This window comes from Astyanax mexicanus, chromosome 7 (genome assembly GCF_023375975.1).
Source record: "Astyanax mexicanus isolate ESR-SI-001 chromosome 7, AstMex3_surface, whole genome shotgun sequence".
Lineage (NCBI taxonomy): Eukaryota > Metazoa > Chordata > Actinopteri > Characiformes > Acestrorhamphidae > Astyanax > Astyanax mexicanus.
The window spans coordinates 49,032,473-49,050,302 of record NC_064414.1 but is presented as its reverse complement, the minus strand read 5'-3'; the positions used below and the strand labels follow the sequence as shown (position 1 = coordinate 49,050,302).

General features: G+C 38.3%; 1 protein-coding gene across 1 annotated transcript in view; it reads left to right on the top strand.

Annotated features, from left to right (window-relative positions):
• The window catches only part of frem3 (Fras1 related extracellular matrix 3), a 64,492-nt gene extending 58,431 nt beyond the window's left edge, over positions 1-6,061 (top strand). The window contains exons 21-24 of the mRNA XM_049481362.1: positions 132-258; positions 797-984; positions 1,109-1,255; positions 2,552-6,061. Of these exons, the coding sequence (XP_049337319.1) occupies positions 132-258; positions 797-984; positions 1,109-1,255; positions 2,552-3,103 (1,014 nt within the window). The 3' untranslated portion in view covers positions 3,104-6,061. The remainder of the gene's footprint in view (positions 1-131; positions 259-796; positions 985-1,108; positions 1,256-2,551) is intronic.
• Positions 6,062-17,830: the final 11,769 nt, after the last annotated feature.

Sequence of the window (17,830 nt, the reverse complement as noted above, 5' to 3'; positions counted from 1 at the left end):
AAAGAAACTCATAATTTTTAGGTGGTCTTTTATTTATTTACAGATCTCTTTCTGTCAGAAACAAACATTAGCTTTACTATGAACAGATGTTGAATTTTGGATGTAATGATATCTCTCTGTTTTTGTTCCAGGTGAGTGATCCTGTAGCGGCAGAGTTCAGTCTGAACACACAGATGTTCCTGCTGTCAAAGAAGGAGGTGTGGCTGTCTGACGGCTCGATGGGCTTTGGGGAGGGCACAGATGCCGCCTTCTCTGAGGGTAAGATCACTGAACTTAAGATCACTGACAATAAAAATAAATAATAAAATATAATAAACTACAGACAACATTTCTCCCAAATTCCAAATAAAAATATTGTAATTTATTTAGAGCATTTATTTGCAGTAAAAAGAGAAATGGCTGAAATAACAAAAAAGATGCAGAGCTTTCAGACCTCAAATAATGCAAAGAAAACAAGTTCATATTCATAAAGTTTTAAGAGTTCAGAAATCAATATATGGTGGAACAACCCTAGTTTTTAATCACAGTTTTCATGCATCTTGGCATCATGTTCTCCTCCACCAGTCTTACACACTGCTTTTGGATAACTTTATGCTACTCACTCCTGGTGCAAAAGTTCAAGCAGTTCAGTTTGGTTTGATGGCTTGTGATCATCCATCTTCCTCTTGATTATATTCCAGAGGTTTTTAATTTGGTTAAATCAAAGAAACTCATCATTTTTAAGTGGTCTAATTTTTTTAGAGCTATATATCTTCTAGAAAAAAAAATTATTTTTTTTCTTGCTTGTGTTGTGAAGGTTCCACTATCTATGGCCGGGTTATGGTGGATCCGGTGCAGAACCTGGGAGATTCGTTCTCCTGCAGCATTGAGAAGGTCTTCCTCTGCACTGGCACAGACGGTTATGTACCCAAGTATAATCCCACCAATAAAGAGTACGGCTGCCTGGCTGATGCCCCTTCACTGCTCTACAGATTTAAGATCCTGGTATGTCTTTGTTTTTATATTAAAACCTTTCACATTAATTAAAAATCTGATTTTTTCTATGGTGTAAAACATTTATCTCAAAGGGACTAATAGACCAGTGGGTCTGTATGTTTTTGCCCTATAGGATAAAGCCCAGCCGGAGACTCAGGCCACAGCATTTGGAGATGTCCAGTTTGACGCCTCGTTTGCCATGGACACTCCTGGGGCCTTTACACTGGTCCGACAGCCGGGGACAGATGGGTTCACGCTGTCCTCGTCCCCACTGTTCCAGGTCAGACACAAAGCACTTCTTTATATTCTCTACACTAGACACCAGTGTGTACTGATCTACTGATATAGTGCAATGCATTTTCTGTAACGTCTGTTGATGTAAATTGATGAATATTGTTGTTTTTATTCTATAAACTACTGACAACATTTCTCCCAAATTTCCGCATTTATTTGCTGAAAATGACAAATGGTCAAAAAACAAATGCAATGTAAAGCTTCTATACCTCAAATAATGCAAAGTTTATATTCATTTAGAAACAACAACACTATTAATGTTTTAACTCAATATGAATCCAGAAATCAATATTTTGAAAAAAAAAAAAAAAGACCTGGTCTAGAATAAAAGACTATGAATTACAACAACAATGTTTACACATACTTATAAATAGTAAAATCATTTATTTTGCATTTATTGTATTTGGTGTCCATGCATTTTTAAGACTTATGACTTAATGTTTTGCATGCTTTTATTATTTCCTTTCTTTATTTGTGCATACATTTTGCAAAATTAAAAAACTAAAACTGGGTAAAGGAAGAATTAATTTGCAATAAGTTTATTTGTGGGCTGAAGAAAAAAGGTAGAGAAAAATCAATTTTCCTTCTTTTAGACAAATTTAGTTTTTCAACCAAGGTATACTGGGAACCCAATTTTGCTTGTTTGGTTTTGTACTGAAGCTATGGGCCACAATGCAGCTAACAAGTCTGTTTACTCCAGAGAATCCTATTCTATTGGCAGTATTTCTCTACAAAGACTAAACAATATGTGTCTGCGATAGGTGTATCTTAAAGTAACTGAATGCATTTCTTTAAAGGTGTTTGAACATATGATGTATAATATACAGCTCTGGAAAAAAAATAAGAGACCACTTAAAAATTATAAGTTTCTTTGATTTTACCAAATTGAAAAACTCTGTAATATAATTAAGAGGAAGATGGATGATCACAAGCCATCAAACCAAACTGAACTGCTTGATTTGTTGCACCAGGAGTAAAGGCATAAAGGTGTCCAAAAGCAGTGTGTAAGACTGGTGGAGGAGAACATGATGCCAAGATGCATTATTCCACCAAATATTGATTTCTGAACTCTTCTCTTCAGCCATTTCTCATTTTCTGCAAATAAATGCTCTAAAAGACAATATTTTTTTACATTTTTGGAATTTGGGAGAAATGTTGTCTGTAGTTTATAGAATAAAATAACAATTTTAATTTTACTCAAACATATACTTATGAATAGCATAAGCACTATTAAAAAACACTATTTCATATAAAATATGTTTTATATATTTTTCACTTTAAGGTTGCTGCCGGGCGGGAGTGGTTCATTCACACCATATACACCCTCCGCTCCAGAGACAATGCCAACCGGGTCATTGGTAAGAGGAGCCTGGAGTACCACCATGGCATTTCCTCAGTCCTCCCCGACTCTGGAGCCCTGACTCGCCACCGCCGTGCCGTGCCCGACCCCGAAGCTCTAGACATCGGTGCAGAGAACAACCGCGGCACCAACATCCAGCACATCGCCCTGGACCGCTCTGACCGCCTGAGAGTGAGCCAGCAGCAGCCGTGGGGCCGCGAGACCTACGTGGAGCGCCCCCTAGTGGAGGGCAGCGCAAGCAAAGAGCCTGGCTCTGACTCAGCTCTGCCAGCTGGCATGCCCACGCTGCTGGGGGTGTCCGGCCTCATCCTGCTGGTGTGTCTGGTGGTGATTCTAGTGGTGCTCTTGGTCCGGCGTAAGAGGAAAGAGAAGGAGTACCCGCCGTACGCCACCTCCTCCTGCTCGGCCTATAGCAGCGCCAACAGCCGACAGACCACCAGCACGAGACACAGTGGAGACAGTTCTGAAGTTTAGATATCGATATCTACACCCAGGCCTTCCCTGTCAGGCCTTCACAGACACGATCAAACGCTTCTACCCCCGCCTGCCAGGAGGAGCCTTCCTACCCAGGAGTGAAACAGCTGGAGGACGTGTCCGATTCTCAACAAACAGAGAGAAACAGGGAAAAATTCTGCTTCGGATCACATTAAAGGTTCAGTCACTTCCCAAAAGACTTTGCTTTCCAATTCTGTTCTATTCTTATGAACTCTGAGCTTTATCCCCAACTAGCACTCTGGACTTCCGTTCATACAGCACATTTCCATTGTCAAATAATGGTTCAGAAAAAGGACTTTCCTTTTACAGTTTCTCAAAGAAAGTGTTTCAAGCCTCGTAGTGCTGATAAATCGAGCAAATTTGCCTTGCTGGTCTAAGCATGAATGACTGAGATGGGAGTGACTACTCCATTTATACACTGCCGTCTCCTCTAAAAAAGAAATGGTGCGATAACAAATCTTATCACCCGTTTATAGTAATAATGAAATCGTAGTTGGGAAAATTAGCCACTAACGTGTGTAGGTTATAGACTACACTAAACAACAAATTGCCTACGTAAAGCTGTTAGCATTCTTTTGCCCCAACAAAACTTATCCCCCTATGGCATGGTTTTACACTTAGGCAACAAACAATTTTTTTGACTATTACACCATCCATTTAATTTATGTAATGTTCTGTCACAAAATGTATCATGTATTTTTTTTGCCTTGCTGACAATGTACCCTGACTTATTAAAGGACAATTCCTAAATGACATTTTAGAATTTCTGCATTTAAAACAAATTTATTTTAAAGCCATTTAGATTGGGATCTCTTGTAGAGAAAATTACATAACGTAGATATTTTTACAGTGCTGAAACAAAGAAAGAAGTTGTAATATCTACAGTACTAATTTATCAAATTAACTATTTTACTATCCACCACAAACCACAAGTGAATTTTTCTATTTTTCTTATTAAGACAAGGTAATCGTATTCACCATAGTTGTGCTGGAAGTAACACTGACAGTGACAGCCCTCTGTCTTTAACAGTGACATACAATAGGTGCATAGATGACAGTAGGAAGCAGTAAGCAGTCATAGGGTCTTTCTCAAGGGTTCAAATTGCGTGGCATGTTGCGTGACCTTGGTACCGAACTCACAACCTTGTCACTGATGGCCAAGTGCTGTAACAACTGAGCCACCACTGCTCATTAATTGAAAATAGTGGTAAAAATAGAATTACATTGGGATGTAAGAATTTATGGGGAGGTAGAGCAATGTAATTTTACTTAGAGATGGGAGCGACTACTCCATTTATACACTGCTGTCACCTCCGAAAAAGAAATGGCGCATTAACAAATATTATAACCAATTTATTGTAATAATGAATTCATAGTTGGAAAATTTACTACTAACATATATGTAGGTTATAGGCTAAGCCTAAAATTGCCTACCTTAACCTGTTAGCAGTCTTTTGCCCCAACAAAACTTAGCCCCGTATGGCATGGTGTTGTCCTTAGACAAAAAAAACAACTTTTTGGATTATTGCACCATCCATTTTATTTATGTAATGTTCTTTTTTGTCAAAAAAAGTTTTTTTTTTATTATTTGTTGCCTCAGGACAACATTATGCAGCTAAACCACGTTTGTTGAAAATAATTCTAAAGCAGTGTTTATTTTTTTTCCATCCACAAATAAAAAAAAATGGTGCCATAAAGGGTTAATACTTAAACATCTTCATACCTAAGAAAAAAGCAAAAAGCTAATTTTTCACAGCTTAAGTTGAGATATTTACAATCAGACGGTTCATTTAATAGGAGTGCACAGTCTGTCGAAATGACTGACATGGCGCATTTGGACAGGGTTAAAATCACTGAAAAAAATGTCAGTAACATTTACATTACCTCATATAACCCCCCATATAAGTCTAATCCAATTTTACCTTATTTTAACTTAAATCTCTGCAAGTACTCCACAGTAATTATAATGCAGGAATTTTAATTAGTTCAAGGAATTTCCCCTTTAAGTTAAACTACATTTTTTAGTTCTTAAGTGCTGGCACATATTGTATAGATTGTTTAACAAAAATATCAATGCAAATATAAGAAATTCTGTCTGTCAATTACTGTCTAACTCCATTAAATCATCTACAACAACCCAGTGTTAACTTAAGCAGTAATAAACAGAGTAGCTGAGCAGTTTTTTTTTATTCTGAACTTTTTAGTCCTTTGTCTTTCGTTCAGGATTCTGAGATTCAGTTGTTACAACAATTATAAAAAAGTTTAATTAATTTTACTGCAGACTCTTTATTTTAAGTTTAAGTTTTTCTTTTATTTTTTTCTTTATGTTTGTGACGATATAGAGATATAGATGTAGGGGAGAGCAGGCTTGTTCAAACATTTATGTAATAAATAATAAATGTATGTATTTTTATATTCATGACACACTGTTATGTACAGTAGCACGGCAGTGTTCCCACAATGACAGACCATAATAATGGTGCTATGCAAAAGGGCTTGTGATGTTTTAATTATTAATGCAAGTATTCAGATTTTTATATGTTTGTCAGGATGTGTTGAAATGTGGTTCTGATTAATTACACATAGCTGTGTATCATCATAGCATTGTATCGTGTATGTACAGTATGGAAGTACACATATTTACACACACTCACCATCAAACAGGACACTGGCAACAGTGGCAACAGACAGAGGTATTAATTTTGCGTCCTGATACAACTTGAAAAGCTGTGGAGCACAGCTTATAATAGTTACATAATTGTTACATATGATGTTCATTTTCTTAATTGGGTAAAATGTTATCAAAAGCTTATTATAAGCCGGTTCTATGTCCATATTACGATGCTCACATTAATAATGATTTATATGCTTTTAATTTGGTGATGCCACTTTCAGTTTATTTGTTTAATGTATTAAAGATACATTGCCAAATACCAACTTGTGTTTTGTGTAACTTTCATTTATGGCCAAGGATATATAAAAAACACTGTTTTTGACATAAAATATTTAACTAATGTAAGGATATAAACCAAGTGTATTATGTTAGAAATAGGGCATTAAATGTGGTATTTTTTTACGTGAACTAATCATGTGACATATTTAACTGAGCTATGTGACACATTAGCTGTTTCATTTAGCAATATAACACAGATCCGCTACTGTTGAACTCAGAAGGTAGATTACTTTTTATTCTTGCTGGAATTTAGGTTCTCTCTCGCACACTCACTCACACACACAGCTAATAGCAAGTTTCCTCATTCTAAGTACTATAACGCTGTAATGGTGGCCACAAATGGAGCAGATGCAAACGCAAGTAATGTGTAACCCAGGTCTTAAATGGGTCACAAAGACATCAATTAGATAACTGCAGAAAGTAAATAATGAATATATATATTTATTATATTTTTTTATTTATTCTGAAACAGTATAAATTAATTTATAGAAAAAGAAACTCCCAAACAGTGGTTTAAAATAAAAAAGGAAATTGCTTTTATTTATTTCAGATAATAAATAAAATAACTTTTAGGCGCCAAGCAGCAGCCAATAAGTTCTTCAGATGATCCAAGGTGCAAAACAGCAGCCAATCATAATAATCCTCTAAGAGACAGAGGCGGAGCCTGTTGGTTAGTGGACGTCAATCCCTTGCTGTATTAACCCAGAAAGTTCTGCGGGAGGAGAAGAGACAGATCATGTTAGAAGTGCTGTAGATAGTGAGTAAATCACTACCAAGCTGACCGCTGTTAGATTTGAGGCTGCAGAGTGGAGGAAGGGAGAGAGGCTCACTTATTGTGCCTCGTGAAACTTTGCCAGTTACCCGCTCCGGTAATCTTCAGGTGGAGGTAGAACCTGGTGCCCTGGGGTGGTGTGTGAAAACCCTGGATAGGATTCGGTGAGTTTAGAATGTATTTAAACATGTTTTCTGACCAAAATTGCCGAATAAATTGAAAAATAAAATAGCGCTAATTAGCCTAGCGGCTAACGCGTTTTATGCTAAGCTAGCGCATTAAATCTAACCTGTGCTAAGCTAATACTAAGCTAATTTAGCCTGCGCTAAGCTAACGCTAAGCTAATTTAGCCCACGCTAAGCTAATGTATTGAATTGAGTCTATTTATCTATGTTATGCTAACGTTAAGCTAATTTAGCCTACGCTAAGCTAACGTATTGAATTTAGCTTATTAAGCCTATGCTAAGCTAACCCTCGTGTATATATTACAAGCCTGAGGCTATGCTAACGCTGCTGGTTGAGTTGTGAGATGAGTTTATCCACTTAAATGTAATTTTATGGAAAGGTGGAGATTTAAGCTGTATTTTGGATATTTAAGCCCTGTTTGAATGTAATACTGTTCAAAGTAATGTTTTTTTTTTTTGCTGAGTTCGGTTAGGTAAGTGTACTCAAAAAAGTTATGAGTTATGTGAATACTCAGACACTGTTTTATGTAAACAGGCCAGTTTTTTTTGTTGGGTGAAATCATAGACTGTATATAGCTGGACAGAGCCATCGTCTCTTAAAAGTGAAGCCACCACACGTCGGGCGCCCCCTGCTGTTCGGCTGCAGAAAGCTGTGTAACTCCACCCATTCCCATAGGTTTCAATGGCAAAACAGACAACATTCAATCACGTTTTTTTCTAATATACTGTAATTCTACCTCCTTTATTTAAATGCAGCAGCTAGTGTAACCTCTGCTTATATTGTCACATTTTTATATCCCCACAGAATTCGGTTTTTAAAACGTTATTCAGCTCTATTCAAAAAAGGTGTGGTTATGGTAAAAGGGCTGGTTATGGGCGGGACCAATAACAGACCATCAGCTCCGCTCCGCCCCGCTCTGCAGTCTGTGACCGCGAGGCAGCCCTCGGGGGCGGGGTTATTTAAATGAGTAGGCTGCTCTCCACAGTCTTTCTCACTCCTCTGGTCTCTACTGCGCAGAATCAGGTGGCAGGATCGCCAACATGGCGGAAGATTTTGGCTTCATTTTCATTGAATGAATGGGAACGGAGACACGGCGTCCATCTTTTTTACAGTCTCTGGGTGAAATGGATTGGATGATCTTCCCAAACACTCCTCGTGTCGTTCAGCTGCACACGGCCGGTGCAGTGCGCGGTGCTAGGATGGCGAGCCAAGCCCGAGGACCCAAGTGACTTCATTACGCTTCATTCACATTTTTCAAACACTTGATAGTGAACATTAAAGAAAATTTGTGGACTTTTGAATTTTTGGAGTAAAAGGACAAGGATTTTATTTTGTTTATTTTTTGAAAGAAATAAAAGACATTCCTTGAACTATTTGAATACAAAGACACTGAAAAGGGTTAAACTTTAATTGGTTGGAATACTGTTATTTAATTTTGATAATTTCTAAGTGGTTTTGATATACATTTATTGTTTTTGCTACAGAGAATTGTTATTTTTTTATTTTTGGTTGTTCGCTAAAGGGTGAACTATTGGTGTGAAATAACCTAGAGGTTTAATTGAATAACACTAATTATAACGATACTTACCTTTAATTAATAATTCATCAGACCTAGAAGGAATAAATAATTAATTCGTTATAAAATACCTATAAATAGATAAAATAATACTTACCTTAAAACTGCATAAATACCTCTAAAATAGAGAACACCGGTGATTAGAGAAATAATAGTAATTAATATAATATTAAATATACAAAGGGGATACTTACCATTTTCATTGTTGACCCAGGTTATTGAAGGGTGAATTCTTTTGGAAAACGAGTAACTGTGAATTGTTTTGTTGATTTATTTATTTACAGAAATTGTTTATTTTTGTTAGTGTTTTATTTACCTACTGATTCTGACATTTTAATACACTTTATTGCTGCACAAAAGCTGGTCTCATTTCTTCCATGTGTATTGCTCCTAGAGCAAACCTAACTGGTCCTAGAACTATCCTAATTGTTTTATCATTAACACTCATTGTAGTGGTTGTGTAATTGGGTCTATATATCTGTGGAGCTACAAATGTTTATTAAAACAGAAAACAAACAAACCAATTAACCAAAAACAAGAACTCAGAGTACAGACAGAAATATACACGCAACCGAAAACAGACATATACACGTACAAGAACCAACACTGAAAACACAGGAGCATAAATACACACATAAGGCGGGAAAGGAAACAGGGAAACCTGGGGGCTGGTAATGAGGGGGCGGAGCTACAACGTAAAACACGTGAAAACAGTTAAGGTGGAGACACGGTAGAAACACACAGGCAGAAAACAACAGGGAAACAGGGCAAGGACGTGACAAATGTGGAATATGGAGCTACTCTAGGTTTTATTTCCTCCATTAAGGATAGACGCTAGAATTTTCCCCCGGGGATCAATAAAGTATCTATCTATCTATCGATATATCTATCTATCTATCATTAAAGCTCTCAGTTAAACTTTAAGAGCATAAAACATACCCCGAGATATTAAAATAGCAACAAGTATCAAGTAGCAACAAGCATCGCATCGCACCTCACATAGGGTGTATGACAGGGCCTTTTATCTTAAAGTGAGGAAAAAGTGTTGTTAATTGCAATTAATCCAAAAGTTTTGTTGTGATAATCTGATATATTTTTTTTTTATCAGCTGACTCCACTAGTTAATTTTTTTAATTATTTTGTATGAATGTTTTTAGAATTAGAATAAACCAGTGATAATCAGTCTTCTTACTGTAACTCAGAGAGGAAGAAATTCCAGTCATGTGAGGCGTGGGAAGGAAATGTAACTTCTATAATAAAACAATGCAGTCACTTCTTGTAACAGCCCTCTGCAACAACCTCTCTGAGACCTTATATACAACTTCTGTAAAATGATTTAGCATGATATAGCAGGCTTTTCACTTAATCCATGTAAACTTTAGCTAAATTAGCAGAACTCTTAAGCCCACAGCTAGTGCAGAGACACAGCTATGTATTTCTACATTAAACTGCTCATCAACACACACTGCTGACTGTCTTTGCTGATATCAGTCTGAATTAATGCTAAATTAATTAACATTAAAGCTGAGTTTAGCAATTTAATTGTCGTTTTAAATTTTAATCAGATCTATCTATCTTAATCAGATTTTATCTATCTATCTATCTATCTAGCTGTAGTTTAATATATCTATCTATCTAGCTGTAGTCTAATTTGTAGCTCCGCCCCTCATTACCAGTCTCCAGGTGTTACCTGTTTCCTTTCCCACCTTGTGTGTGTGTATTTAAGCCTAGTGTCTTTTCATATTTAAGCCTAGTGTCTATTCCTTAATGGAGGAAATAAAACATGTCCAAAAATTGTCACGTCCTTGCCCTGTTTCACTGTTGTTTTCTGCCTGTGTGCTTCTACTGTGTCTCCACTTTAACTGTTTTCACCTGTGTTAATTTGTAGCTCCGCCCCCTCATTACCAGCCCCAGGTGTTCCCTGTTTCCTTTCCCGCCTTGTTTGTGTATTTAAGCTCCTGTGTTTTCAGTGTTGGTTTGTTGAGAAGTAAAGATGAGCATTGTCGTTTTAAATTTTAATCTATCTTTCCATCTATCTCATAATTGATCTGGTCCAAGGAACATTACTGTGATACAAATCACTGTAATGTTTAATATAGATTATTGGATGAGTGTTTCACAACACATAATTATTTTTTTTAAATGTGTCATACTGTGACACTTTCAGATCATCTGCTTACAGTGCTAACACAAATGTTGTGTTTCACTACATCACTGGTGTGACTCCAATACAGTCATTTACAGTTTTTCTCAATTGGTTCATTTCTTGAAACTGAGATGACATTCTCAAAATAACATGGACAAATCCCCAAACTAATTTGCGGTTCCTCACAACAGAATGGCATTTCTTATTGCTTTCATCACATTTCAAATGCTTTGTACACGTCTCAAGCCCTTAGTACATCTTTTCTTTGCAAAAGGTTATGTACAAGTAGCTTACACTTAACACAATCATCCTACATTTAGTACATTTTCCAAAAGAATGCATCTTGCTGATCTATCCCAATTGGTTGGTTCTCAGTGTAATGGTTGTTCTCTCCAAAACATGTCAGCACAATTTCATCGTATAAGTCATCATCTGCAGAACAGTCTGCTCAACTGTCAAAATGAGTTAAAATGAGAAATTGTAATACAATACAGAACACATATTTTAGATCATTTCATAAATTCATGACAATCAGGTGAGTAGGTAACGGGTAAAAGCAGGTTTTGACGAGGAGGAGCGTCCCACATTACAGGTGACCAATCAAATCAATCAGTTTGTTGTCCATGATTTTGAATGCTGGCATTGCTGTATATATATATACAACCCCTGGCAAAAAGTATGGAATCACCAGTCTTGGATGAGCACTCCTTCAGACATTTCATTCTGTAAAACAAACTCTGATCAAAAACATGATACAATAATAAGGTCATTCCAAAGTGCAACTTGTTGGCTTTCAGGAACACTCAAAGAAATGAAGAAAAAACATTGTGGAAGTCAGTGAATGTTACTTTTATTGACCAACCACAGGGAAAAAAATGTGGAATCACTCAATTCTGAGGAAAAAAGTATGGAATCACTCAAATTGAAGGTAGAAAATAAGGACACACCCAGTCAATTTCCTTTCCCTAAATGGACACCTGCCTCAGATTAGATCTGCTCGTTAGTCTGCAGTTAAAAACACCTGCAGTCATGACACCTTGGAGGGCTGCTGGACGAATTAGAGTGGCAAGAACCATGGCTCCAACAAGAGAAATGTCTCTTGAAACAAAAGAGAGGATTGTGAAACTTCTTGAAGAAGGTAACTCTTCACGCATGGTTGCTAAAGATGTGGGCTGTTCACAGTCAGCTGTATCCAAGATATGGACCAAATACAAACAGCATGGAATGGTTGTTAAAGCCAAGCGTACTGGTAGACCGAGAAAGACATCAAAGCGTCAAGACAAGCACCTTCAGGCCATTTGTCTTGAAAACCGAAAAAGTACAACTAAACAGATGAAGCATAAATGGGAAGAAGCTGGAGCCAATGTATGTGACCGAACCGTAAGAAATCGCCTAAAGGAAATGGGATTTCAATACAGGAAAGCTAAAAGAAAACCATCATTGACACCTAAACATAAAAGAACAAGACTGCAATGGGCTAAGGAGAGGCAATCATGGACTGTGGATGACTGGATGAAAGTTATCTTCAGTGATGAGTCAAGAATCTGCATTGGACAAGGTGATGATGCTGGAACTTTTGTTTGGTGCCGTTCCAGTGAGATTTATGAAGAGGCCTGCCTGAAGAAAACAACCAAATTTCCACAGTCCTTGATGATATGGGGCTGCATGTCAGGCAAAGGCACTGGGGAGATGACTGTGGTTAATTCTTCTATCAATGCACAAGTTTACATTGACATTTTGGACAGTTTTCTCATCCCTTCAATTGAACAGATGTTTGGAGATAATGAAATAATTTTCCAAGATGACAATGCATCGTGCCATAGGGCAAAAACAGTGAAGGCATTCCTTGGAGAAAGACACATTCAGTCGATGTCATGGCCTGCAAATAGTCCAGATCTCAACCCAATTGAAAACCTGTGGTGGAAATAGAAGAAAATGGTCCACAAGAAGGCTCCGACCTGCAAAGCTGATCTGGCAACTGCTATCAAAGAGAGTTGGCACCAAATTGATGCAGAATACTGTTTGTCACTCATCAAGTCCATGCCTCAGAGACTGAAAGCCATTATAAAAGCCAAAGGTGGTGCAACTAAATACTAGTGATGTATTTTGAATCATCTTTTATCTGTTTTTCATGATTCCATACTTTTTTCCTCAGAATTGAGTGATTCCATATTTTTTTCCCTATGGTTGGTCAATAAAAGTAACATTCACTGACTTCCACAATGTTTTTTCTTCATTTCTTTGAGTGTTCCTGAAAGCCAACAAGTTGCACTTTGGAATGACCTTATTATTGTATCATGTTTTTGATCAGAGTTTGTTTTACAGAATGAAATGTCTGAAGGAGTGCTCATCCAAGACTGGTGATTCCATACTTTTTGCCAGGGGTTGTAGCTTGGCCTGGTGCTAGTACTTTTTCCAATGCTAACATGGAGAGACCGCGAGTACAAGGCCAATCTCCACCTGGAGGAAGGGGAAGAGAAAGAGAAGGAAGAGGAAAAAGAAGGAGGAAGAGGAGGATTGAGGGTGCAAGGTGGTAGAGGAGCGGGAAGAGGAGGACTGGGGTTGCGCGGTGGTACAGGAGTAGGAAGAAGGAGGAGTGAGGGTTCGTGGTGGTGGAATAGGAGGAAGAGGAGTTTGCAGACATCATCCTGTCCCGGATGAAATCCGGGCCACCATTATTGACCATGTAGTCAACCATCGCCTCACAATAGAAGTGGCACAGCGCCATGTGCAGCCTAATGTGCCACGCTCCACAGTCTCCTCCATCATACAAACCTTTCGCCGGGAAAACAGGTATGCACTCAGGCAATGACGGAACTGCAGAATTCTCTAAGGAAGCCTTACTGTACTGTTACCGTGTTTGATTCAGTGGGTGTGTGGGTCCAAAGGCTACTGCAAAATCTCACCTCAATGTCACAGTATGATACAGCACACTATTGTAGCATGACAAACAAAATACGGTTGTACTGTAAATTAGACAAAATACAGTGTTGCAGTTCAGTGGCGTGCACAGACATTTTGGGGGGCAAGTGCTCGGGGGTGAGGGGCTTGGCGGTTGCGCGCAGGTTGCAGGTGGGATGGATGGGTGTTGGTGTTGGCGCGCACAGGTCTTAAACAGTTGTCGACGGGGGGGGGGGGATTGGTGCATGCAGGTTGTGTTCATCTGTTGACTGGTGGGGGTTGGGTGTTGGTGCTGGTGCACACAGGTCTTAATCAGTTATCGACGGGGGGGATTGGTGCGCGCAAGTTGTCTTTATCTGTTGACTGGTTGGGTGTTAGTGTTGGTGTTGGCGCGCACAGGTCTTAATCAGTTGTCGACGGGTGGGGGGGGTGATTGGTGCTTATTCAGTTGTTGAGGGCACTTTCAGTTTGAAAAGGGCACTTTGGTTGATAAAGGGCAGAGTTGGTGGTGCTTTATGTCTGTGTGCACGCCACTGTTGCAGTTTACAGTAGTGTTGCAGTGCATTTGTAAGTACAGTAGCCTACAAAAGCTATAGAATGATAGCAGAATGAAGCAGTACGCAAGACAGTCATTACAGTGATTGATTACAGTGTGTCTATGTGCAGGATTGGGCGACAGCGTCATATAGGTGGGAGAAGAAGACTGCTCACCGATCGAAGAAGAGATCTGCAACATGGTCATTGCAAATAATGCAATCACACTGACACAGATCTGTGACACAATCCTCCAAAACAACACATCAATCTTCCAACTCATCAACTCCATCAGCATGTCCACTATAGACCAGGTACTAAAGAAAAACATCATGACCATGAAGCAGATCTACAGAGTATCAAATCATCATCAAATCAAATTTATTTGTATAGCGCTTTTACAACTGGTTTTGGCACAAAGCAGATTTACAGAAACGTGATCACAGGACAAAAATCAGGCAAAAGATTAAACATACAAATAACAGAATACAGAACCCCCAGTGAGCGCGGAGGCAAGGAAAAACTCCCTCAGAGCTGCAGGAGGAAGAAACCTTGGGAGGACCAAGACTCACATGGGGGGACCATCCTACCACTGGTCAAACGGCTTTTAAATTAAAATGTAAAAAGTCTTTTTTACATCCACATAGGTTTTATATATTCAGGAATATAATAGCGCCACTAATGGCTTGGATGTAATCTATAGTGGAGAGTGAGATGGATGATGTGCAGCTGAGAGTACCATTCGATCGGAACACCAAGAGAGTGAAAGAGCTGCGGTACCAGTATGTGCAAGTAAGCCAATTATTCATGGTTTATCAGTTTGTACAGCCTTCACTATGCAGAGATTCCAATTTCTGAGGGTTACCAGTATCCTCTTTACCTTTGGAATCCAGCTTTACAATTTACAATCTGAAGTGTTGTGAAGAACTGTAAGTTTGTTTGGCCAATTTACCTTATAGTTATAGGAATGTCATCTCAGTTTCAAAAATTGAGCCAAACCAATTGAGAAAAACTGTAAATGACGGGACATATCTCTATCTTGTCTTTTGCACTGATGAACACTTCATATGAGTTCAGGAACATCTCTAAGATTATACTGGAATACCCATACTTTCTACTACTTCAGTGATCTGAATAACTGCAGATGTAGTTAGTGCAGGTATTTCCTGTCAGTTTCGCATCAAAGTCACGCCTAATTAATTGTTCACTGTGTTCAGTGTATTTACTACATTCCTGTGGCCACTGGCTTTAGTCTCACTTGTGAATGAGCACCTACTGAATCATTAGTTATAACAGACATGGCAGAGTGTGGAGGAGCACATGTAGCAAGTTGGGTTTGAGTTTTATTAAGGGCCCTATTTTAGTGATCTTTAGCGCACCGGTCAATTTTGCATCTCGCATCTGGATTTAGGGAGTGTCGGTGTGTCTTTGTTATTGTGAGAGCGCAAAAAATATGCCTTGTGTGGCTCGAAATGTGCAAAAGACATGTACTATTTCTTTAAGTGAATCATGGGTGTATTTTGGGCGTAACGTGAAATAAACCAATCAGCATGGCTTTTGCCATATCCTTTAAGAGCTAGGTGCGTTCTGACTTTGGTGCTTTGATATCTTAACAGTGCAGCACTTTTGCATGTCTTAGCAGAGAAAACTGACCTGCTCGTTCACGCTGTGAAGGTGACAGGGTGTAAGATAGCAACAAGCATAGTGATGGGCCAATCGAAGATGAGATTTGAGGGATGGTTTCAGCCCAGCCACTTCTTGTCTGCCTGCCAAGAACTTAACATTTCCCAGAATTCACTTGTGCTATCTCCCCTGGACTCTCCCTGTCACGTGCCACTGCATCTCACAAACTCTCCTTCATACTAATTAGTCTGATTGTTCTCACCTGTGCTGCCCTGTATAAATACCCCTCATTTCCTGTTCTTTGTGCCCGGTATTGAATATACTCTTTAGCTCTTCTACCTCGCGTTCTCTCTATCTTCTCTGTCTTTCGTGTTTGACCTCTGCCTGTTTCTTTACTGTCTACTGATTTAGCTTTGCCCCTCTGTTAGTTATTGTGTTCTGCTTTAGACCTTTGCCTGTTTCTGGGCCTTGCTCTCTGCCTTACCCATGGTTTATGTTTTTAATCCTCTGTGTAGGACCTTCTGCTTCAAACACACTGGTGTGTTTGTTTATGCTGCATTACTGTTGTTAGCTACACCTGTGCTATGTTTTTCTTGTAATACTGTTACCCTCTTTAATAAATTCTTTGATACTAATCTGCATTTGTCCCACCCATGTATGGTGTTTGTGACATATGGTGGGTCGAGCTTGAAAAGCTTTTAGTTCAGATCTGGCTTTGACCGTTGCCATCAATCGATTATGACTTTACAATTGACTGTTGCCCATATGATGTTGCCCACAAGACAATGTGTCCCTATATGTTCATTAGAGCTGAAAAAAAGAATAATGGTGTAGAAACAAGAATGGAAGAGTGGTCATAATGTTATGCTTGTTCGTTGTAAACAGATAGAAGTGTTTTACGTCAGTGAATTCTGTTTAAACTGAAACTGGGGCTGGATTGTCAACATCCTTTTGTTCAATAAAGAATAGCTTTCCCACACCTATATGCACAATCCCAAAACTGAACAAGACTAATCCTTATTCAAATGTACTCAGTCTGAATGGTTATGCACTAACACAATACAGTCAGAGGTAGGGGTAGTCATATTTTATCATTATTATGATGTAACTTTTTACACATTGTTTTAAACATGTTTGGTTCTGTTCAATTCATTTAAAGATAATCAGATGTATGGAATTGGACACACTGTTTGTTTTCTAAAAGAAAAGGCAAAATTTGGACACATCTCATCTGATTTAACGTATCTTCTTTCCTTTATGATTTTTTTACATTGTAATTTAATAATGAAGACTATATTAAAGCTATACAAGAACACAAACTGATTTGTTCAGTAAATAAAAGCTGGTTAAACTAACCAGAATATGTTTTATACTTTAGATTTATCTTTAAGAACAGATCTGCACACTCTTGATATTTTAATATCAGTGTCTTCATGAGGGAGAGTCACCTGGAATAGTTTTCTTAGCGTCCTGAAGGAAGGAGTTCCTGGAGGTGCTGAACAATAGTTGCTGCTTTTCCTTCACGCTGTGAAGCTCCAGCTCATCCCAATTAAATCACCTCAAATCACCATCTCAGTTCATCAGGTTTAGATCAGGGGATTAATGTGGAGGACAAACACTTTTTTACTATTTAATACGTAATTCCATGTGCCCACTAATTGTTTGTGTCTTTAATATTAATCTACAATGTAGAAAATACATTAAATAAATAAGTAAAGGAAAACTATTGAATTTGACTGGTGCTGTAGATTTCTGTATTTGTAACTGACCTAAACTTCTGGCTTGGTTCAACATAAAATCTTGTGCATTAACAGAGCAACAATCTGACTTTTATTTATTTATTTATTTAGCTATGGTGACTAATTTCCTGATTTCCTGGTAGGTGAAGGTTAATTTTTGGCTTTTTCTAGAGTGGTAAATCTTTAAGACGCAGATGTCTGGCCTTAGTAATGGCACAGCCTTTAATGAGGTGTAAGATAAACATGATCAAACAAGCATTCATCCCATAACTAAGA